This window comes from Tachypleus tridentatus, chromosome 10, assembly GCF_004210375.1.
Source record: "Tachypleus tridentatus isolate NWPU-2018 chromosome 10, ASM421037v1, whole genome shotgun sequence".
Classification (NCBI taxonomy): domain Eukaryota; kingdom Metazoa; phylum Arthropoda; class Merostomata; order Xiphosura; family Limulidae; genus Tachypleus; species Tachypleus tridentatus.
In genome coordinates this window covers 28,112,376-28,136,734 of record NC_134834.1, presented here as the reverse complement: position 1 = coordinate 28,136,734, position 24,359 = coordinate 28,112,376, and the positions used below count along the sequence as shown (strand labels likewise).

At 34.3% G+C, this 24,359-nt stretch overlaps 1 protein-coding gene across 1 annotated transcript in view; it reads right to left on the bottom strand.

Moving 5' to 3' along the window:
• Window positions 1–12,484: 12,484 nt before the first annotated feature.
• Window positions 12,485–24,359, bottom strand: part of LOC143228948 (putative sodium/potassium-transporting ATPase subunit beta-3) — a 40,708-nt gene continuing 28,833 nt past the window's right edge. Inside the window, exon 2 of the mRNA XM_076460463.1 lies at window positions 12,485–13,445. Within this exon, the coding sequence (XP_076316578.1) occupies window positions 12,536–13,435 (900 nt within the window). The 5' untranslated portion in view covers window positions 13,436–13,445 and the 3' untranslated portion in view covers window positions 12,485–12,535. The remainder of the gene's footprint in view (window positions 13,446–24,359) is intronic.

Genomic DNA, 24,359 nt, shown 5'->3' with positions numbered 1-24,359 from the left:
TCAAAAATAAAACGCGTGCCACTGTGCTCTCTAAATTACACTGCAGAGATCTTAATTTTAAGTTTGACATTTAGACAGGATCAGACGTGGCTTAACGATTAATGTTTAAAACTGGTAATCCGAGAATTCATTGTTTGCGCTTGGTACTTTGAGGGTTTTGGTACCATAACTGTGACAGTCAAACCCCTACCACTAAGGTAAGAAAACAGTTGGTGAAGACTATTGTTGACTAACTGCTTTCTCTCAGGTCTACCAACCCAAAATTAGGGTTGGCTAGTGCAGATAGTTCTTGTGTAACTTTGTGCGAATTTCCTAAACAAACATAGATTCCAGAGTCGCTGACTACCTGATGGGTGGAGAGAGGCTTCATCTTATCTCCATGATGAATCTCCCACCTTTGTGTATGTCCCAGGTCACGCTGGTGTCAAGTTCAATAAGAAGGCTGACCAACTTGCAGCAGCAGCAGAATTAACACACCAGATGTCACTCTTTCCTCAAGATATAACACTCCTGTGCCAGCAATCAGCACGCCAGAGTATCAGAGAGGCTCTCGTGCACTCAGAAGAGGGAGATAGAATTCTGTGGACCCCTTTTGACATCTTTGCGACAGCCACAACAAAGGCTCAAACAGATGTCACAGAAATTAGTTGATCACCAGCAGCATCAGCAGAAGTATACTCGACCTCCTGTTGACCGGAAGGGTCAAGGCGGAGAGGATTTATGACCTGCTGGACAGACCCTCCGGGATACCCATCAACCAACCCAAGTAAAGAAACATATGAAACCATTTGTATTCTTTTTTTAACAGTGAATAATATTGAATATTAAAATAACAAACATTAAGCGGAGAAACGTGACACGAGCATTTTATACGTAATTTTCACATGATATATCATCTTTAAATACTTTTTTACCTTTGTTTCAGATAATACACGAAATCTTCCTAGCTTTAACATCCCACATTGTGAACAATTTCCTCCTTTTTAAGTAGTGTCACGTATTAATCTTATAAAGTGTTTTTCGAACTAGCCGGGCTCGGCATGGCCAGGTGGTTAAGACACTCGACTTGTAATCCGAGGGTCGCGGGTTCGAATCCCATTACACCAAACATGCTTGCCCTTTCAGCCGTGGGAGTGTTATAATGTGACGGTCCCACGATTCGTTGGTAAAAAAGTAGCCCAAGAGTGGGCGGCGGGTGATGATGACTAGCTGCTTTCCCTCTAGTTTTACACCACTAAATTAAAGACGGCTTGCGAAATTCAAAACAAACCAATTATACGTAGGCTGGGCGTGGTCTAGTGATAGGCGCACTGAACAGCTGACAAATGGGTTTCAAGCCACTGCGTACGTTTCAACCTTTTGATATGGCCACGTTATAAAGGTGACAGTTAATTCTACTATTAGGTTCCAAGATCCAGACAAGTCTCCTATACTTTAGACTGGCTGCTCTTCCTCTGGTCAGTAGTTCAACATTAGGACTATTATACTAGAATTTTAGAAACCTGTTAACTTCTTAGCATGTAAGGTGGCCCTAAGGTCCAAAATGCCAGAATAATGTTATATGCACGATTATGTATAACTTTTACTAGTGCACAGTCCATCTAAATGAGTGATTTGAAATCCCATTTAACGATGTTATAGTTTGATATGTATTATTTCTAAAGACGATTTCGAATACGTAGAAAACTGTCTCGTCAGTTCATTTTAAAATACTCAACGTAAACTATCTTTTGTAGATTAACAGACCATTAATTATATAACATTATCAGGCCGTTAATTATATGATAACATTATCAGGCCGTTAATTATATGATAACATTATCAGGCCGTTAATTATATGATAACATTATCAGACCGTTAATTATATAATAACATCATCTTGTGTGAGAGTTGGTTAAAGCATCAGACGGTCTGTCATGGCCAGGTGGTTAGGGCGTTCGACTCGCGGGTTCAAGTCCCCGTCACACCAAACATACTCGCCCTTTCCGCCGTGTCAGTCAATCCCACTATTTGTTGGTAAAAGAGTAGCGCAAAGTTAGTGGTGAGTGGTAATGACTAGCTGCCTTCCCTCTTGTCTTACACTGCTAAATTAGGAACGGGGAGTGCATATAGCCCTTATGTAGCTTTTCGTGAAATTCAAAACAAAGCATTAGAACCTATTTCTCTTTGTTTCTGTGCCTCTTAAAAGTCTTGGCTTTTACTCGCGGTTGTGTATAGTAAGTTATAATAAAGGGTTTCATTGTACTTTAAAGGTGAAGTTTTTCATCGCGGGAATAAATATAACCTTCAACAGCAGATTCGCTGGGTTTTCTTTTCATTTACGAATATTCAAAACACATCGGTATAGACAGCTTCCCAGTAGCACAGCGGTGTGTCTGCGGACTCACACCGCTGGAAAATGGGTTTCGATACCCGTGGTGGACAGAGTACAAAGAGCCCGTTTTGTGCTTACATCCAAACAAACGGTATAGTCATATTTGTCATCAGAACAGTAGCGTTGAGCTTATTGTTATTTTAAACAGTAAACTTTTTATTTGGTTCCTCAGTGTGGCAGTTTTTCCGAAGAGTATAATAGTGTTCCAACTACATTATTTCTGCTGTACCCATTGTCAACAACGTGTTTCACACAGTACCAGTTTTTCACACCTAACTCCAATAAGCACACATCAGATCAACGTGTCTCATCTGGCTTTGTTTTTAAGTCATTACGTGACATCTATATTTCTGTCACCTCTAGCTTTATTATTAAAGCCAGTAATTAATAGAACGTCTCCTATTTAATAAGAACGATATTAACTAACCGTTGAAATTTAACTATAACACGTTATTGTCTGAAGTTATTAAATATTCGTCTAAGTAATAGTAGCAAACAGGTTTTATATTTGAAAACTGTAAACACCAGACATCAGAGACTCGAATTAAAATTCTTAAGAGCATTAACATTATTAAATTATAAAATATATTTTTATTATCGTGTATGTGAAACACATCAAGTATTTGTTGAATTTCAAATGAATTTAATGTTGAAAGAAAAGCCATTTTTCTAATTTATTATTTTATGTTCTGAAGAAACTGTTTAATTGAAGATTACAAGTTTGTTCTGAGGGTCGGAAAGATACATTTGTTGTTTAAGATTTGATAACGACAAGTCCTAGTCTAGATCGGACAGTTTTGTTAATCATGGCGTAATGGCTCGTAGAATGGCTCAGTTGTTTTTTCAAAGTCCAAACCTTCAGCTCATAGCTTCAACTCGTGACCGATTTGAGATCTAGTTACAGTTTCAATTGATGTACTTGACCACACCCAATGTTTAATAGAATAATTTACTCAATCGTGCCTTAAAGAATTTCAATTTTTGGTGAGTTTGGTAGAGATCCTAACATCGAATAAAACCGAATCGGGTACACGTGCGCCCCGCGCTTTGTATTGGTGGCGCACAAAAATATAGCTAAAGATGGGTCTCAGATTAGTTTAATCCTATATGAACGAATTTCTAGTGCCGCGGCTATTGAAGACTCCCTCCTGTTTTTCTTTCAGGATAAGTGGATTATGTTGGATTTAAAATTGAAATTATCATTAACAAAAAGGCAAAGGAATATACAATCACTATAAAATTTTCCCTAAGTAGAGACCCAGCATGGCCAGGTGGGTTAGGGCGTTCAACAAGGGTCGCGGGTTCGAATAACGGTCGTACCAAACATGCTCGCTCTTTCAGCTGTGGGGGCGTTATGATGTTCAGTCAGCCCCACTAGTTGTTGGTGGTAGGTAGCGATGACTAGCTGCCTTCCCTCTAGTCTTACACTGCTAAATTAGGGACGGCTAGCACAGATAGCCTTTGAGTAGCTTTGCGCGAAATTCAAAAACAAACAAACTCTTAATTAGAACAACAACAACAAAAAACAGGCTGTGCTCTACCACTTAGTCCAGTTTTATATTTCTAACCAGATGATTGGATTATGTAATGAAATGCTGTCGACAATAATGAAGGTAGGCTTACCATTATTCAAGATGGGGTGGTCGATTATTTTCCAAGAAATAAAAGGATCGATTTAAAATTTTATTTCTATCAAAACTAGGTGTATAAGGGAAGACGTGATGGGCCAAATTACTTCTTTTTGTCTGTGTTATGTTACTCTTTATATCTAGTGGCAGAAGTTGAAACGTTATAACCAAAGTTCGGGTCTCATTATAAAGAAAGGGACACAAAAATAAGTATAACAAACCAATTACAGTTTGTTTGTTTTTTTGCTTTTTGAATTTCGCACAAAGCTACTCGAGGGCTATCTGTACTAGCCGTCCCTAATTTAGCAGTGTAAGACTAGAGGGAAGGCAGCTAGTCATCACCACCCACCGCCAACTCTTGGGCTACTCTTTTACCAACGAATAATGGGATTGACCGTCACATTATACGCCCCCACGGCTGAAAGGGCGAGCATGTTTAGCGCGACAGGGGATGCGAACCCGCGACCCTCGGATTACGAGTCGCACGCCTTAACACGCTTGGCCATGCCGGGCCTACCAATTACAGAGATAATATAAGTGTTGGTGTTTAGATATTGTTATTTCCAATTACAGTGTTAATATTATGTTTTGAAATGTCTCACTTCTTTTCTCCAAACTGTACTATATATTATATCTCGGGTGGTTTGGGCGCTTTACTCGCAAAATGCGGGTCCGAACCTTCGTCCAACCAAATGTGTTCGCCCTCTTAGCCTATGGATATTATTATGTGACGGTTAATTCCACTATTCGTTAATAAAAGTGTAGCCCGAGAGCTGAAGGTGGGTAATGATGAATAGCTACATCCTCTCTAGTTTTTAATAAAAGTGTAGCCCGAGAGCTGAAGGTGGGTAATGATGAATAGCTACATCCTCTCTAGTTTTTAATAAAAGTGTAGCCCGAGAGCTGAAGGTGGGTAATGATGAATAGCTACATCCTCTCTAGTTTTTAATAAAAGTGTAGCCCGAGAGCTGAAGGTGGGTAATGATGAATAGCTACATCCTCTCTAGTTTTTTTACTGCTAAATTAGAGAATGTTGGTACTTATCTGTGCTCTACCCACCACGGATATCGAAAACCGATTTCTAACATTGAGTCCGCAGATATACCGCTGTGCTACTGAGGGACAACCAGTAGTAAAAACTGGTATCACGTGCTGTGGACTAATAACTCAAACAAACTAATAATGGGATTGAGTGTCACTTTATAACGTCCTCACTGCTGAAAGGACGAGCATGTTCGGTGACAGGAATTCGAACCCACAACCCCTTCAGATTGCGAGTCGATCGTCCTAACCATCAACCTCAGTTAATAAGGTAAAAACCTCTTGTGAGAGGTAATTACATTTTCTGAAATAGAGTGAGGAGTGAACACAAACTCCCTTGTTCCTCTGTGGGATGGAGAAACGTGTGTGGGAGGATAGATTCCAAACCGGAAGGAAGCCTTGTTATTGGATGAACTATTTAATTACTACAAAAGATTGCAGCCTGGAATATTTTGGATACAGTGAAGGAAGAGCAAGTTGTAAAAGATGTTTGTCGTTTGTTTTTGAAATTCGCGCAAAGCTGCACAAGGGCTATCTATGCTAACCATCTTTAATTTAGCAGTGTAAGACCTAGGGAGAAGGTAGCTAGTCATCACCACCCAGCACCAACTCTTGGACTATTTTGCCAACGAATAGTGGGATTAACCGTCACATAATAAGGATCCTAGGTCTGAAAGGGCGAGTATGGTTAGTGTGACGGGGATTCGAACCCGCGACCCTCAGATTTACGAATCGAGCGTCCTAACCATCTAGCCACGCGAGACCTATTTGTAAAAAAATATATATGGATATGACCTGGATGTTATGACCATTTTTAAATATAAATATGTTGAAACTGGCCAGCTCAAGATGGAAGATAAGCTACTTTCGATTTCAGAAAGAAAAATGTATTCACATGGAGCAGCTATGTTCTGCTGTTGGGGAACAGTAGCAAGTTCAGCTATGTTCTGCTGTTGGGGAACAGTAGCAAGTTCAGCTATGTTCTGCTGTTGGGGAACAGTAGCAAGTTCAGCTATGTTCTGCTGTTGGGGAACAGTAGCAAGTTCAGCTATGTTCTGCTGTTGGGGAACAGTAGCAAGTTCAGCTATGTTCTGCTGTTGGGGAACAGTAGCAAGTTCAGCTATGTTCTGCTGTTGGGGAACAGTAGCAAGTTCAGCTATGTTCTGCTGTTGGGGAACAGTAGCAAGTTCAGCTATGTTCTGCTGTTGGGGAACAGTAGCAAGTTCAGCTATGTTCTGCTGTTGGGGAACAGTAGCAAGCTCAGCTATGTTCTGCTGTTGGGGAACAGTAGCAAGTTCAGCTATGTTCTGCTGTTGGGGAACAGTAGCAAGCTCGTTGGTATGGGAACCCATATCGGAGAGACTAATGATTGGACTTTTTATATCAAAACTCTTGTTCATTATTATGCTCCAACAAGAGACTCAAGAGAACTGGTAAAAGACTGTTTCTTTGTTAAACTGCAATTTGTATTTAGTGCAGTTCCAGAACGAGATATTCAAGTGTTAATGGAATACAAAAGTGCAAAGGCGGGATGACTCGTGATGGGTTTGAAGTAGAGCACAGAATGACTATAGCATCAGACTTATGAAATTCTGTGAAGAAAATTACTTGGTTATTGGTTTAAAACTGTTGTCACACCGAGATATTCACAAAGAAACATGGAGAAGCCCTGGTCGTTTATATGTAAATCAAATACACCACATATCCTGTAGACGTTGATCCTTCCTGCGTGATTTCAGGTCTTTTAGAGATAAAATACTAATTATTATTTGGTTGTTACAAAGAGAAACATGAAACTACAAAAAATAAACAAATGCCCATACCTTTTGATCCTGTTAAGTTTTTAAAAGGGCCAGGTAGGTTAAGACGTTCGACTCGTAATCAGAAGGTCGTGGGTTTGAATCGCCGTCACACCAAACATACTCGCCCTTTCAGCCGTTGGGACGTTATAATGTTACGATCAATCTCACTATTTGTTGTTAAAAGAGTTGGCGGTGGGTGGTAATGATTAGCTGTCTTCCCTCTAGTCTTACACTCCAAAATCAGGGACGGCTAGCGCAGATAGCTCTCGTGTAGCTTTGCGCGAAATCCAAAACAAAGTTTTTAAAAGCAAATTTACAAGAAATACTTCAGATACTGGATATCGTAAGTGACGATCATGAAATCGAAAATAATTGATATAATTTAAGGAAGCTTATTTAAATTTTGCCAGAGAAATCTTGTATACCAAGCCACATCGGGCTATCTGCTGAGCCCACCGAGGGGAATCGAACCCCTGATTTTAGCGTTGTAAATCCGTGGACATACCGCTGTACTAGCGGGAGGCCATCTGCATAGAAGGAAGACCTAAGAAGTTGGAAAACAGTTAAAAAAGACAAATGTTGATATTCTACCAAAAAGCTTTGTTTGTTTTGAATTTTCGCACAAAGCTACTCGAGGGCTATCTGTGCTAGCCGTCCCTAATTTTGCAGTGTAAGACTAGAGGGAAGGCAGCTAGTCATCACCACCCACCGCCAACTCTTGGGCTACTCTTTTACCAACGAAAAGTGGGATTGACCGTCACATTATAACGCCCCCACGGCTGGGAGGGCGAGCATGTTTAGCGCTACTCGGATGCGAACCCGCAACCCTCAGATTACGAGCGCATGCCTTAACGCGCTCGGCCATGCCGGGCCCTACCAAAAAGCAAAACAGTTAAAGGGAAACAGAGGAGACCAGAGAATGATCTATGAGTTAATCATACAACTAGGATATGATAAAGTAAATACCAATGGTATAATCAGGGTGAACATGGTAATAAAAACTATAAAAGATTGAGACAAATTAAAGAAGTGGAAATCTTATTTTCGAGCTATATTGAATGGAGATGATCCTGTATATCGAAATGCTTTACTTCAAAAAGAATTACGTGAAGACCTGCTATAGTTACAACATCCATAGGTAGAGAAGAAGTCGATAAGAAAGTCGACAGACTTAAGAATAACGAAAGGTCAAGAAATATTATGATAACTGAAGAAAGGATTAAAAACATCAGGGGATAATAGATTGGATTAACAAGACGCCATGATCAGTTACGTCTTCTCAAGGAATCTGAGAAATTCACTTACTCTAGAAAATTAACTCGAAACCAGGACTGGAAAGGCCAACTTTAGATGACTAACGCTGCTGTTTGAACTACCCGTTACTCATCCTGCCAAGTTATTATTGAACTTTTGCTACAAGGCCTTTAAGCCTTTTATTACTTTACTTTTTGAAAATGGCCATAACGTCAAATAACTCGGAACCAGGACTGGAAAGGCCAACTTCAGGTGACTGACGATGGTTTTTGTACTTAATGTTAGTCTTCCTGACGAGTTATGATAACTACAGTTATGCTACATAAAGTCCTTTACAACTTGTATAACTGTAGTTTTTCTTTTAACATTGTAGAATAGACGTAAACACTGGTTTTATGCTATTTATGTTTATCTGAGGGTCGCGGGTTTGAATCCCTGTCACACCAAACATGCTCGCCCTTTCAGCCGTGGAGACGTTGTAATGTGATGTTCAATCCCACTATTTGTTGGTAAAAGAGTAGCCTAAGACTTGGCGGTGGTTGGTGATGGCTAGCCGCCTCCCCTCTCGTCTTAAACTGCTAAATTAGGGACGGTTAGCGCAGATAGCCCTGTGTAGCTTTAGGCGAAATTCAAAAACAAACAATAAACTGCAAAGTTCGATTCCTTGTTGTGAACAAAGTGTAGAGAGGCTATTTTGCAGCTCTCCATCAATGAAAGAAAACAAACTTAACTCGGTTAAAGGGGCGTCGAATACTTGTGTTTTGTTTTGTGTCCAAAGTAGAGAGCTCATAAAAATGTAGTTCTGGGAAGTTTTCACTAGTTGTTAACACGTTTATTAAAATATTTAATGACATATACTCTGCTTTTTCTTTGTCAAGAGATGGAAAGCGGCATTACATGTTTTTTGTTATAGATTCTCGGTAAACTTACTTCCTAAAAAGTGGCCTTCGAAGTCACGAAACCGGTAGAAAACGTCTGATAGCACATCGTTTGCTTCTTCGTATGTACAGGTAAATCTTGCTGAAGTTATATACAAAGTTATCTGGAGCATTTAATATATAAATACTGAAAGAAACATCAGGATTTAACTATTATTTATTTTTAATTTTATTCTGGTTTTCGCTGGTTGGTGGCGCTTTTGCAACTTTTAAACTGCTTTACAGCTAACCAAACTAGAAATAATGCATGGTTCTTAATAAAGTCCAAACACACATACGTATATCTCAGCGAAAGTATTCTAAAAAATAATTATACCTTACATAAAATTCATGAATCATAAAAACTTGTAAATAATGATAATAAAACGCAAAATTCCACAAGTTAATTAAGAGATTGATGTCTTTATTTGTTCGAAACCGACTTACCTTTCTTTTGTTTCCATTTTCAAATTGGTTTCTAAAGTATTTTATTTATTCTGTCAGAAGAGATTTGTATTTGTGGAACAAATAACCATCTGTTTCAGTTTTCATTTGATCCACATGTTAATAAGAACAACCTAAAAAATTTGTTTAGGGCAAGTTCTGTTACACAGTCATATGATTATAGAGAGTTTTATTACATAGTCGTGCGTTTAAGAGTTAATTTTGCAACAAAATGTTTCTAGCGTACTCTGTTACACAGTCATATGTTCAGATGAGTACTGTTACACAGTCATATGTTCAGATGAGTACTGTGTCACAGTCATATGTTCAGATGAGTACTGTTACACAGTCATATGTTCAGATGAGTACTGTTACACAGTCATATGTTCAGATGAGTACTGTTACACAGTCATATGTTCAGATGAGTACTGTTACACAGTCATATGTTCAGATGAGTACTGTGTCACAGTCATATGTTCAGATGAGTACTGTGTCACAGTCATATGTTCAGATGAGTACTGTTACACAGCCATATGTTCAGATGAGTTCTGTTACACAGTCATATGTTCAGATGAGTACTGTTACACAGTCATATGTTCAGATGAGTACTGTTACACAGTCATATGTTCAGATGAGTACTGTTACACAGTCATATGTTCAGATGAGTACTGTTACACAGTCATATGTTCAGATGAGTACTATTACACAGCCATATGTTCAGATGAGTACTGTTACACAGTCATATGTTCAGATGAGTACTGTTACACAGTCATATGTTCAGATGAGTACTGTTACACAGTCATATGTTCAGATGAGTACCGTTACACAGCCATATGTTCAGATGAGTACTGTTACACAGTCATATGTTCAGATGAGTAATGTTACACAGCCATATGAATAGAGTGAGAGGAAATCATACTCTTTTGTTTTATCAGTTTTTGTGTTTTTTATTTTGGGTTCCTGTGCGATTATACATAAACTTACAACAGTCAAAGTTAAAATTGGCACAAATATAATTGTAATACACCCTACACATTTACATAAAAAAATGCTGGTTTTGCCCAGTTTCAGTTTTTTTAGGGAGGGCCAGAGCTCACAAAAAGCTTAATTTTGGTTGTTTTTTTTGGGAGAGGGGGTAATTATTTGGTCGTATTTTGAACAAATTACATGGAATTTTGTACAAAGATACTTTCTACAGGCCTACACACACACGTTGACAAACAGAAATTGTGGGTTGGCTCATTTTTAGTAACAACAAAGAGTCCAGCTGCTACGAAGAGCACAATTTTAATTTTGTTTGTTTGTTTTTTACAATTATTCCGCCCTCTTTCGGCCAATTTACAAAATGTTTGGCATAAAGATATTTTTATACAGTTCCATGCATATACATGTTTCCCTTTTCGTACTAGTATTTTACACACATAAGCGACAAAGTTTTCCAATAAAATTCACAATAGTTAATTTTTTAAATTCACAATAACATTGTAAAGATATTGCTCTACAGTTTTCTCTTACAATATGAAGTTTGAGGAGAGGTGTCAACACAGTTACAGAATAGGTATCAACAATAGTATAATGTTCTTCTTATGATTTGCGTATCAATTACATTAACGAACACAATAAAACTAATTTTCTTTGCAGGGACTTACAACTTTATATTTCTATTCCGATTCATCGTTTGATCTAGTACTATCCTATTTTCTATTTAATAAAAGATATTGATAAGAGAACGTTCATGTTAGAGCAAAATTTACTTTAATGATTGCAAGGACAAGATGGTTTAAAAATGGATCTACTGTAAATTAATATTCTACTCATCTACTCTAAATTTTTTTTCTCGCTATTAAGCGAATATTAAATCAATAAACAATATCTTATATTTTAGATTGCTCCCTTATTCGGTATAATACTGTTCACTAGATAGCGCGAGTATCTGTGACGACACCAAATGGTTACGTAAAATAATCAAGCAGACAAAAACGATTATATATAAGGTAAAAGCTATGGAAGACAGAAGCATTTTTCTCATCAGAGATATAAAGTTTTTCAGAGTAAACTAGTATACGTGTTGATATATATATATATATATATACACATATACAACTTTATTCTAGAAAATACCTAGTTTAAAACACATTATTTACAAAAAAAAATTAATCCTAAATACTAAGCAAAATACATCGGTATCTGTAATATAATGAAATTAAGGGTTTCCTTCCCACAAGTGGAGCAAAAATAAAATAGTCTAAGTACTGTGACGTCAGAGCGACATAACACGTGCGCACTAGATCCCGTGTTTCTTCCTAGAGTTTATATTCCGAACACTTTAAGCTTTGATAAAGCAATCATAAAGCGAAAAAATATTAGAAGGTGCAATTGTGAATAATGCATGTCCCCAGCACGACAGCGGTAAGTCTACGGACTTACAACGTTAAAATCTATAGTGTGATTTCCCATAGTAGACACAACAGATAGCCTAATTATGTGGCTTTATTCGAAAAGCAAACAAACAGACGAGTGAAAATTTCGGATTTTATCGTAGAATTTGAACATGCATGAAAGAAAATCTAACCAATAAGATGATTGTTCCAGGAATATATACACAATTTTTTTTCACAGCTCTATTATCAAGGATAGAGTAAATACCGTTTCATAAGGGTTGAAAATAAACTGTTTCGTGTACATTTAACCATGAAACGTTGTTGTAACATTGATACACTTTACCCTAACCAAAATAACTAATAATGTAGAATGTAACGCCACACTTAAACCTAACCGAATGGAATATTAATGGCAAAGTTACTGTTACATTTTGACTTAACCGAATAAAATAACAGAGGGTTGTGCTTACTAAAATATTTCATTCAAAGCAGGTTTCGATAAATGTTTGGTTTATACATAAAGGTACATTACAGCCCATGGTCTGTACTAGTTAGTCACAAATGATTGGTTAACTAGTCGCAAATCAATGGTTGTTGTATACTTCAATGCCTCAGGTGGTGAGTTTATTTTTCTTTTCTGCTGCCAAATATGTCTTACTTTAAAATACTATATTCTAAACTATTGCTTATATATTTAAATAATTAATAAACTAAATTGGATTTTTGACGGCACCGCCCCCTGGTTGTCCGTTTTCAAATTCTTGGCCCACAAACGACAGATTATATGAATATCTGTTGCGATCGGTAGGTTAAGGAACTGTAGCATGACTAACGGTAAAGACTCTGAAATTGCAGAGAATTGACTTCTTTGAAACCCTTGATGGGGAGAGAATATAATTTCAAGATTGTCTTCAAAGTGTTCCCTTTCACACGTTAAATATAATAACTTCGGGTCGTATTTCTTTGCGAATTTCTCAGGCATGTTACTCCTAGATATGTTTACGAAAGGCTTAGGTACCCATTCCGGAACTTTTGTAAAAATCAATGCAACACAAGGATATCCTTTGTCATATCCAAAATTATTTTTGATCGAACAATTTAAACCGATTAGTTCAGTTAGAGAGGAACAGTTCTTTCCTTCTATAATTTGACAAGACGATGATTTATAATACTGTTCTTCGTATTTCTTGAGTAGGTCATCCAGTTGAGTAACTTGGCGCTTCCAGAGGATTATGTTTTGTCGATGTACCAGAATAGTACGCTTGCGGTCCACAAGGTCCTGTGGCTTAGGGACAATGGAAATAATGTCTAATGGCTTTGTGAATGGTTCATCGGCTTTTGTAAGTTTAGATAATAATACAGCAATTATTACTATTCCAATAACAACAAAAGTGCAAACAAGACAAACCATGCCGGTGAATGTCAGAATTCGATGAGCAGGGTCACGTGGTTTCTTTGTAGTTTGACGTCGGAAATTGCAACATATCAGACTGTTGAGGTTGTTCCCGTTTTTCTTTAGATCACGATTTGAGTCAGTTACACCCACGAGATCTTCTTTTATGCACGCTATCTGGTAAGACTCCTGTTCTGCCATGTTTACGAAGCTGTAAATAAAAAAGGTTGTCTAATTAATAGATGTTGAGAGTTAAAGATAAAAATCGTCAGGTTAAGAATGTGATGAGCTCGAAGTGACTGTAGAATTTTCGTCTTATGTTACCCAGTGGGCATTTATTTGAATAATTTTATTTTTTGCACTGTTTAGAGTTTGTTTATTTATTTGTTTTGTGAATTTCGCCGAAAGCTACACAAGGACTTTCTGCGCCTGCAGTCCTTAATTTAATAGAGAAAGGTTAGAGGGTATGTGTGTGTATGTGTTTTCTTTTTTATAGCAAAGGAACACTAGGCTATCTGTTAAGTCCACCGAGGGGAATCGAAACCCTGATTTCAAAGGCTGGAGGAAGACAGGTAGTCATCACCACCAACGAATAGTGGGATTTAGCGTCACATTATAATGCTCCCACACCTGAAAGAGAGGTGAACATGTTTGATGTGACAGGGATTTGAACCTGCGACCCTCAGATTACGAATCGAACGCCCTAACCACCTGGCAATGCCGGGCCCTGCATTCTTTAGAATATCATTGAAATATTATCTGCTGGAAAGAAAGACTTGGCTATAAACTACATGAACAATTACTCGAATTTTGATTGTTTACAGTTCCTTTGCAAGGATCTAAATTGAAATTAATACCCGTCATGTTATAACACGAAGTTCGATTGTTTATCGTTTCGCCTCCCGCTAGTACAGCGGAAAGTCTACGGATTCACAACGCTAAAAACAGCGGTTCGATTCTCCTCGGTGGGCTCAGTAGACAGCTCGATGTGACTTTGCTATACGAAAACACACACACACACTTTATCATTTCGAATTTTATAACTTCACAATCGTTCTTTTCTTTATTAATTTAGAGAACTTGATAAAAAAAAAAAAGTTTACTGCGTCACATTCACAGTGTTCTATGAATACAGCAGTTCAAAGCCATTATTATGCAAGTTTCCTTACACCTTTTAGGTATAGGTTACGTTTCGTAATTTTGAGTTAAATCTATTATTTAAGATGAAATAAATAGACAGGGAAGTTTTTCCGTTTAAGAACATGTTTGAAATGAAGATATGGGTGTTTATTATTATTATTGTTTTGGTATAACACTTACTGTTAATAGGGAGGAAGAGGTTACATTAAGCGTGCCACAGAGAAGTAAATATATCTTTACATTATCGAAGACATGTGTATGTAAGGCTGCCTTTGAGGATTGTATCTATACGATGTGTTACATGAGCTAAACAGCTAGGTCAGAGTTCCCAAGATTCAGACATAGTCGTATCTCATTAAGAAGTAGTGACCAGAAGAATGGTATTAATGAGTGCTCTTGAACATTCTAAATAGAAGCCATACACACTTGGCTTATAAATGCAAGATTTGCGAAAATGATAAAAAATACCTCTATTTTCTCAAACAGTGTAATGCATCGTTGACGTACAATAAATTTTCTTTGTTTCTATCAAAAAAAGAATATGTATTTCAAACGTTTAACAGTTAATTCATGACAAACCAGCAGGTATCCTCAGTGCATGTGCAAAAAAATATATTGCGTATAAGAAAGATCTCAGTAAAGAGCAAATGAATTTCTTTAAGTTAATTCTTATCTATTGGTTTTTCTCTGTCTTAGTGACGTAGTAGAAACTTTGTGACATTTAGTTATGTTTCTTCCATATGTTAAATCATTTGACAAGGCTTAAAGAGTTTTAGTGAATTACAGAAATTAAAGAGTGGTCCTCTATTTTAAGATTTTGCTTTTATTATTCTAGGATTTCTTCATTGTTAAAATTATTTATTGTTATGCTATTATAACAAGAGGTTAAACTTTTATCTCATAACATGCGAGAAGTGCTGTTTCATTCCCTGTAGATGAAAAAAAAAGAAATTATGAAAGAAAATTAACATCCAGTATAGTCTGTTAGTGGTTCAGCAGTAAATCTGTTGGCTTAAGACATTAAAAATCGAATTTCGATACCTGGGATAATCTGTTAGAAAAAGTGTTGTTTTTTGCGCTAAACAACAACCAAACGTAAAACGTTGGACCATTCCGTGACACTTATATTAAACTCAAGTATAAACCTTGTTTGTGAGATGGACTCGAGTACAAGCTTTATTTGTGAAAGAGATTTGGGACAAGTCTTTTTACAAGAGGAGAGATATGTGGTAGTTTGAATTGAACTACCACAGGAAAAGCAATATTCAAAGTAGGGCTGTTACATAACTTAGTTGTTGCATAACATAGGTATCAGACACGAGAACAGCCTTATCAGTTGTTGCATAACATAGGTATCAGACACGAGGACAGCCTTATCAGTTGTTGCATAACATAGGTATCAGAGACGAGGACAGCCTTATCAGTTGTTGCATAACATAGGTATCAGAGACGAGGACAGCCTTATCAGAAAAGAGGGAGGAGTGTCGTAGTTTCTACTGTTGAAAACTAGCAGAAACTTAAGATTAATTCTTTGATTAAGTTACAAGAGAAATTACTTTGAGCAGGAGACAAAAGATTCAGTGTCTGAGGTGAAAAAAAAAACTATAGCAAAGCTTCAGTATCTTCTCGTCTATCAGTCTCATTTTAAGGCAACTACAAATTTCTTTTTTCCTTAAAAAATTTTTCTATGACTAATGTTGTTTGGTCACAAGTTAAATGATCTTGAAACAGTTTTAATATTGATTCACGATTTTTATGTATTTATACTTCAAGTTACAAAGACTCAGAGAATCTTCAGGTTAGGTTTCCATGTTGTGAACACAGTGAATAAAATTAATTGAAAGGAAACAGAGACCCAAAGTTACACAAATGAAAACTACTCAGTTATTATTTATATTATAAAAATGCTTTATATTCTTCTCAGTGCTAGTTATCTGGTATGTAAGAAGATATACTGTTGGGATACTAAGTTATTAATTATATTTTTAAAATGTTTTATGTTCTTCTCAGTGCCATTTATGAGGGATGGAAGAAGATATACTGCTGCGATACTCAGTTATTAATTATATTTTTAAAATGTTTCATGTTCTTCCCAGTGCCAGTTTACTGGTATGTAAGAAGATATACTGCTGGTATACTCAATTACTAATTATATTTTTAAAATAATTTATGTTCTTTTCAGTGCAACTTATCTGGGGTGTAAGAAGATATACTGCTGGGATACTCAGTTATTAATTATATTTTAAAAATATTTTATATTCATTCAAGTGCCAGTTATCTGGTGTGTAAGAATCACACTGCTGGGATACTCAATTATTAATTGTATTTTTAAAATGTTTTGTGTTCTTCTCCGTGCTAGATATCTGGTATGTAAGAAAATATACTCCAGGGACACTTATTATTAATTATATTTTCAAAATGTTTCATGTTGTTCCAAGTACCAGTTATCTAGTATGTAAGATTATATACTGCTGGGATACCCAGTTACTAAATACATTTTCAATATGTTTTATGTTCTAATCAGTGCGAGTCGTCTGGTTGGTAAGAAGATATACTGCTGGGATACTCAGGTATTAATTATATTTTTAAAATCTTTTATATTCTTTTCAATGCCATTTATCTTGTGTGTAAGAAGATATACTGCTGGTATACTAAGTTACTAATTACATTTTTAAAATGTTTTATGTTCTTCTCAGTGTTACTTATATGGTATATAAAAAGATATACTGCTGGGATACTCAGTTATCAATTATATTTCTAAAATATTTTATGTTTTTCTCAAAGCCAGTTATCTGGAGGGTAACATGATATACTCCTAGGATACTCAATTATTAATTATATTTTTAAAATATTTTATGTTCCTATCAGTGCCAGTAATCTGGTATGTTAAAACATATATTGCTGGGATACTAAGTTATTAATTACATTTTTGAAATGTTTTATGTTATTCTCAGTGCCAGTTATCAGGTATGTAAGAAAATATACTGCTGGGATACTCACTTTTTAATGATATTTTATCAATGTTTTATGTTCTTCTCAGTGGCAGTTATCTTGTATGTAAGAAGACATACTGATGGGATACTTAGTTCTTAATTATATTTTTAAAATGTTTTATATTCTTCTCAGTCCCACTTAACTGGTATGTAAGAAGATATACTGCTTGCATACTGAGTTATTAATAATATTTGTAAGTGTTTTATGTTGTTTTCAGTGCCAGTTGTCAGGTATTTAAGAAGATATACTGTTGTGATACTCAGTTATTAATTATATTTTAAAAATGTTTTATGTGTTTCTCAGTGCTAGTTATCTGGTGTCGAAGAAGATATTCTGCTGGTATACACAGTTATTAATTACATTTTTAAAATGTTGTATGTTCTTCTCAGTACCAGTTTTCTGATATGAAAAAAGATAAACTGCTGGGATTCTCAGTTATTAATGATAATTTTAAAATGTTTTGTGTTCTCAGTTTCAGTTAACTGGTATGTAAGACGATATTCTGCTGGGATACTGAGATCTCAATTATATTTAAAATTTTTTATGTTCTTCTCAGTCCTGGATATCTGGTATTTTACAAGATATACTATTGGGATACTTAGTTATTAAATGTGTTTTTATAATGTTTAATGTTGTTCGCAGTAACAGTTATTTGGTATGTAAGAATATATATTGCTGGAATATTTGGTTACTAATAACATTTTTAAAATGTTTTATGTTCTTCTATGTGCCCGTTATCTGGTATGTAAGAAGATATACTGTCGGGATACTGAGTTATTAATGATATTTTTAAAATGTTTTATGTTCTTCTCAGTCCCAGTTAACTGGTATGTAAAAAAATATACTGCTTGGATACTTGGTTATTATCTATACTTTAAAATGTTTTATGTTCTTCTGAGTGCCAGTTATCTGAAATTTAATGTTTTTCTTAGTGCAAGTTAAATGGTATGTAAGATGATATACTGCTGGAATACTCAGTTATTAATTACATATTTCAATTTTTTTAAATCGGTCTTAGTGCCAGTTATCTGGTATATAAAAATATATACTGCTTGGATACTAACTTATTAATTATATTATTAAAATGTTATATGTTCTTTTCAGTGCCTGTTTTCTGGTGTGTAAGAAGCATACTACTGGTATACTCAGTTAAGAAATATACTTTTAAATTGTTTTATGTTCTTCTCAGTACGAGTTTTATGGTATGTTAAAAGATATCTGCTGGGATACTGATTTATTAATTATATTTCTAAAATATTTTATGTTCTTTTTAGTGCCAGATATTTGGTATGTAAGAAGATATACTGCTAGGATACTGAGTTGTAAACTATATTTTACTATGTTTAATGTTTTTCTCAGTGCTAGGTATCTGGTATGTGAGAAAATTAACTGCTCGGATATTCAGTTACTGATTATATTTTTATAATGTTTTATGTTCTTCTCAATGCCAGTAATCTGATATGTAAAAAGATATTTTGCTGAGATACTCAGTTATAAATTATATTTTTAAAATATTTTATGTTCTTCTCTGTGCCAGTTATCTGGTATGTTAGAATATATATTGCTGGTATACTCAGTTACCAAATACATTTTCAAAATATTTTATGTTCTTCTAAGTCCCAGTTATTTGGAAGGTAAGCGGACATGCTGCTCGGACACTCAGTTACTAATTACATTTTAAAATGTTTTATGTTCTTCTCCGTGCTGGTTATCTAGTATGTAAGTAGATATATTGCTGGGACACACAATTCTTAATAATATTTTTAAAATGTTTTATGTTGATCCCAGTACCATTTATGTGCTATGTACGAATATATGCTGCCTGGATACTCAGTTACTAATTACATTTTCAAAATATTTTATGTTCTTCTCAGTGCCAGTTATTTCTTATGAAAGAAGATATACTGCTGGAATACTAAGTTACTAATTACATTTTTTAAAATGTTTTATGTCCTTTTCAGTTCCAGTTTTCTCTTATTTAGGAAGATATACTGCTGGAACACTCAATTATTAATTATATTTTTAAAATGTTATGTGTTGATCCCAGTACCAGTTATGTGCTACGTAAAAATATATACTGCCTGGATACTCAGTTACGAATTACATTTTCAAAATGTTTTATGTTCTTCACCGTGCCAGTTATCTAGTATGCAGGCAGATATACTTCTGCTATTTGCAGTTACTATTTACATTTTTATATTTTTTCATGTTCTTCTCAGTGCCAGTTCTCTGGTATGTAAGAAGTTATACTGCTAGGATAATCAGTTCTTAATTATATTTTTAAAATATTTTATGTTCTTCTCAGTGACAGTTTTCTCGTATGTAAAAACATTTTCTGCTGGTATTCTCAGTTACTAATTACATTTTAAAATGTTTTATGTTCTTTTCAGTGCCATTTATCTGGTATGTAAGAAGATATACTGTAGGCATACTTAATTACTAATTATATTTTCAAAATATTTTATGTTCTTCTCAGGGCTAGTTAAATGGTATATAAGAAGATATATTGCTTGGATAATCAGTTACAAATTACATTTTTATATAGTTTTATGCTCTTCTCAGTTCCAGGTTCTGGTATGTAAGAAGATATACTGCTTGAATACTGAGTTATCAATTATATTTTAAAATGTTTGATGTTCTTCTCAGTGCATGATATCTTGTAGGTAAAACATATGCTGCTGGGATTCTTAGTTACTAATTACACTTTTAAACATTTTTATGTTCTTCTCAGTGCTGGTTATCTGTAATTTAAGAAAATATACTGCTGGGATACTCACTTATTAATTACATTTTGAAATTGTTTCATGTTGTTCCCAGTACCAGTTATCTGCTATGTAAGAAGATATGCTGCTGGCTCACTCAGTTACTAATTTTTTATGTTCTTCTCAGCCCAGTTAACTGGTATATAAGAATATATTCTGCTGGTATACGCAGTTACTAACTACATTTTTAAAATGTTTTATGTCCTTCTCAGTGTAAGTTATCTTGTATGTAAGAACATATACTGCAAAAATACTTCGTTATTAATTATATTTTTAAAATGTTTTATGTTCTTCTCAGTGTCAGTTTTCTAGTATGCAAGAAGATATTATGCTCGGATACTCAGTTATTAATTATATTTTTAAAATGTTTTATGTTCTTCTCCGTGCTACTTATCTGATATGTAATAAGATATAATGCTGGGATACTCAGTTATTAATTATATTTTTAAAATTTTCTATGTTCTTCTCACTTCCAGTTATCTGGTATGTAAGAAGATATTCTGATGGGACACGCAGTTATTAATTAAATTTTTGAAATGTTTTATGTTATTTTCAGTGCCAGTTATCTGGATCATAAAAATATATACTGCTGGTATACGCAGTTACTAATTACCTTTTCAAAATCTTTTATGTTCTTCTTAGTACCAGTTATTTGGTAGATAAGATGATATACTGGTGGGATACTCAGTTAATAATTATATTTTTAAAATGTTTTATGTTCTTCTCAGTGCCATTTATCTGGTATGTAAGAATATATAATACTGGGATACTCAGTTATTAATTATATTTTTAAAATGTTTTATGTTCTTCTCAGTGCCTGTTTTCTGGAATGTAAGAAGATACACTACTGGGTCACTCAGTTACTGCTTACATTTTTAAAATGTTTTATGTTCTTCTCAGTGCCAGTTATCTGGTATGTAATAAGATATCATGCTGGGACACTCAGTTAATAATTATATTTTTAAAATGTTTTATGTTCTTCTCAGTGCTAGTTTTCCAGTATGTAAGAAGATATTCTGCTCGGATACTCAGTTACTAATTACATTTTCAAATGTTTTATGTTCTTGTCAGTGCCATTTACCTGGTAGGTAAGAAGATATATTGCTTGGATACTCAGTTATTAATTATATTTTTAAAATGTTTTATGTTCTTCTCAGTGCCATTTATCTGGTATGTAAGAATATATAATACTGGGATACTCAGTTATTAATTATATTTTTAAAATGTTCTATGTTTTTCTCAGTGCCAGTTATTTGGTTGGTAAGAGGACATGCTGCTCGGATACTCAGTTAGTAATTACATTTTTAAAATGTTTTATGTTCTTCTCAGTGCTAGTTTTCCGGTATGTAAGAAGATGTTCTGCTCGGATACTCAGTTACTAATTACATTTTTAAATGTTTTATGTTCTTCTCAGTGCCATTTATCTGGTATGTAAGAATATATAATACTGGGATACTCAGTTATTAATTATATTTTTAAAATGTTCTATGTTTTTCTCAGTGCCAGTTTTCTGGTATGTTAGAAGATATTCTGCTGGGATACTCAGTTATTATTATATTTTTAAAATGTTTAAAGTTCTTCTCCGTGCTAGTTATCTGGTATGTAGAAAGATATACTCCTGGGATACTCAATTATTAATTATATTTTTAAAATGTTTTATGTTCTTCTCAGTGTCTGTTTTTCGGAATGTGAGAATATATACTACTGGTATACTCTGTTACTAATTACATTTTTAAAATCTTTTATGTTCTTCTTAGTGCCAGTTATTTGGTTGGTAAGAGGACATGCTGCTCGGATACTCAGTTAGTAATTACATTTTTAAAATGTTTTATGTTCTTCTCAGTGCCATTTATCTGGTATGTAAGAATATATAATACTGGGATACTCAGTTATTAATTATATTTTTAAAATGTTCTATGTTTTTCTCAGTGCCAGTTTTCTGGTATGTTAGAAGATATTCTGCTGAGATACTCAGTTATTATTATATTTTTAAAATGTTTAAAGTTCTTCTCCGTGCTAGTTATCTGGTATATAGAAAGATATACTCCTGGGATACTCAATTATTAATTATATTTTTAAAATCTTTTATGTTCTTCTTAGTGATAGTTATTTGGTTGGTAAGAGGACATGCTTCTCGGATACTCAGTTAGTAATTACATTTTTAAAATCTTTTATGTTTTTTTCCGTGCTAGTTAGCTCACATGTAATAAGATGTACTGCCTGGATACTCAATTATTAATTTTATTTCTAAAATGTTTTATGTTCTTCTTAGTGCAAGTTAAATGGTATGTAAGATGATCTTCTGCTCGAATACTAAGTTACTAATTACATTTTAAACATTTTTTATGTTTTCTCAGTGCCTATTATCTGGAATGCAGAATATATACTGCTGGTATACTCAGTTACAAATTACATTATTAAGATGTTTTATGTTTTTCTCCGTGCTAGTTATCTGGTATGTAAGAATATATAATACTGCGATACTCAGTTATTAATTATATTTTTAAAACATTTTATGTTTTTCTCACTTCCATTTCTCTGGTATGTGAAAAGATATATTGCTTGAATACTCAGTTATTCATTACATTTTTAAAATGTTTTATGTTCTTCTCAGTGCCATTTATCTGGTATGTAAGAAGATATACTGTAGGCATACTTAATTACTAATTATATTTTCAAAATGTTTTATGTTCTTCTCAGGGCTAGTTAAATGGTATATAAGAAGGTATATTGCTTGGATAATCAGTTACAAATTACATTTTTATATAGTTTTATGCTCTTCTCAGTTCCAGGTTCTGGTATGTAAGAAGATATACTGCTTGAATACTGAGTTATCAATTATATTTTAAAATGTTTGATGTTCTTCTCAGTGCATGATATCTTGTAGGTAAAACATATGCTGCTGGGATTCTTAGTTACTAATTACACTTTTAAACATTTTTTATGTTCTTCTCAGTGCTGGTTATCTGTAATTTAAGAAAATATACTGCTGGGATACTCACTTACTAATTACATTTTCAAATTTTTCATGTTGTTCCCAGTACCAGTTATCTGCTATGTAAGAAGATATGCTGCTGGGTCACTCAGTTACTAATTTTTATGTTCTTCTCAGCCCAGTTAATTGGTATATAAGAATATATTCTGCTGGTATACGCAGTTACTACCTACATTTTAAAATGTTTTATGTCCTTCTCAGTGTAAGTTATCTTGTATGTAAGAACATATACTGCAAAGATACTTCGTTATTAATTATATTTTAAAATGTTTTATGTTCTTTTCAGTGCCAGTTATCTGGATCCTAAAAATATATACTGCTGGTATACGCAGTTACTAATTACCTTTTCAAAATCTTTTATGTTCTTCTCAGTGCCATTTATCTGGTATGTAAGAATATATAATACTGGGATACTCAGTTATTAATTATATTTTTAAAATGTTTTATGTTCTTCTCAGTGCCTGTTTTCTGGAATGTAAGAAGATATACTACTGGGTCACTCAGTTACTGCTTACATTTTTAAAATGTTTTATGTTCTTCTCAGTGCCAGTTATCTGGTATGTAATAAGATATCATGCTGGGACACTCAGTTAATAATTATATTTTTAAAATGTTTTATGTTCTTCTCAGTGCTAGTTTTCCGGTATGTAAGAAGATATTCTGCTCGGATACTCAGTTACTAATTACATTTTCAAATGTTTTATGTTCTTGTCAGTGCCATTTACCTAGTAGGTAAGAAGATATATTGCTTGGATACTCAGTTATTAATTATATTTTTAAAATGTTTTATGTTCTTCTCAGTGCCATTTATCTGGTATGTAAGAATATATAATACTGGGATACTCAGTTATTAATTATATTTTAAAATGTTCTATGTTTTCTCAGTGCCAGTTATTTGGTTGGTAAGAGGACATGCTGCTCGGATACTCAGTTAGTAATTACATTTTAAAATGTTTTATGTTCTTCTCAGTGCTAGTTTTCCGGTATGTAAGAAGATGTTCTGCTCGGATACGCAGTTACTAATTACATTTTTAAATGTTTTATGTTCTTCTCAGTGCCATTTATCTGGTATGTAAGAATATATAATACTGGGATACTCAGTTATTAATTATATTTTTAAAATGTTCTATGTTTTCTCAGTGCCAGTTTTCTGGTATGTTAGAAGATATTCTGCTGGGATACTCAGTTATTATTATATTTTTAAAATGTTTAAAGTTCTTCTCCGTGCTAGTTA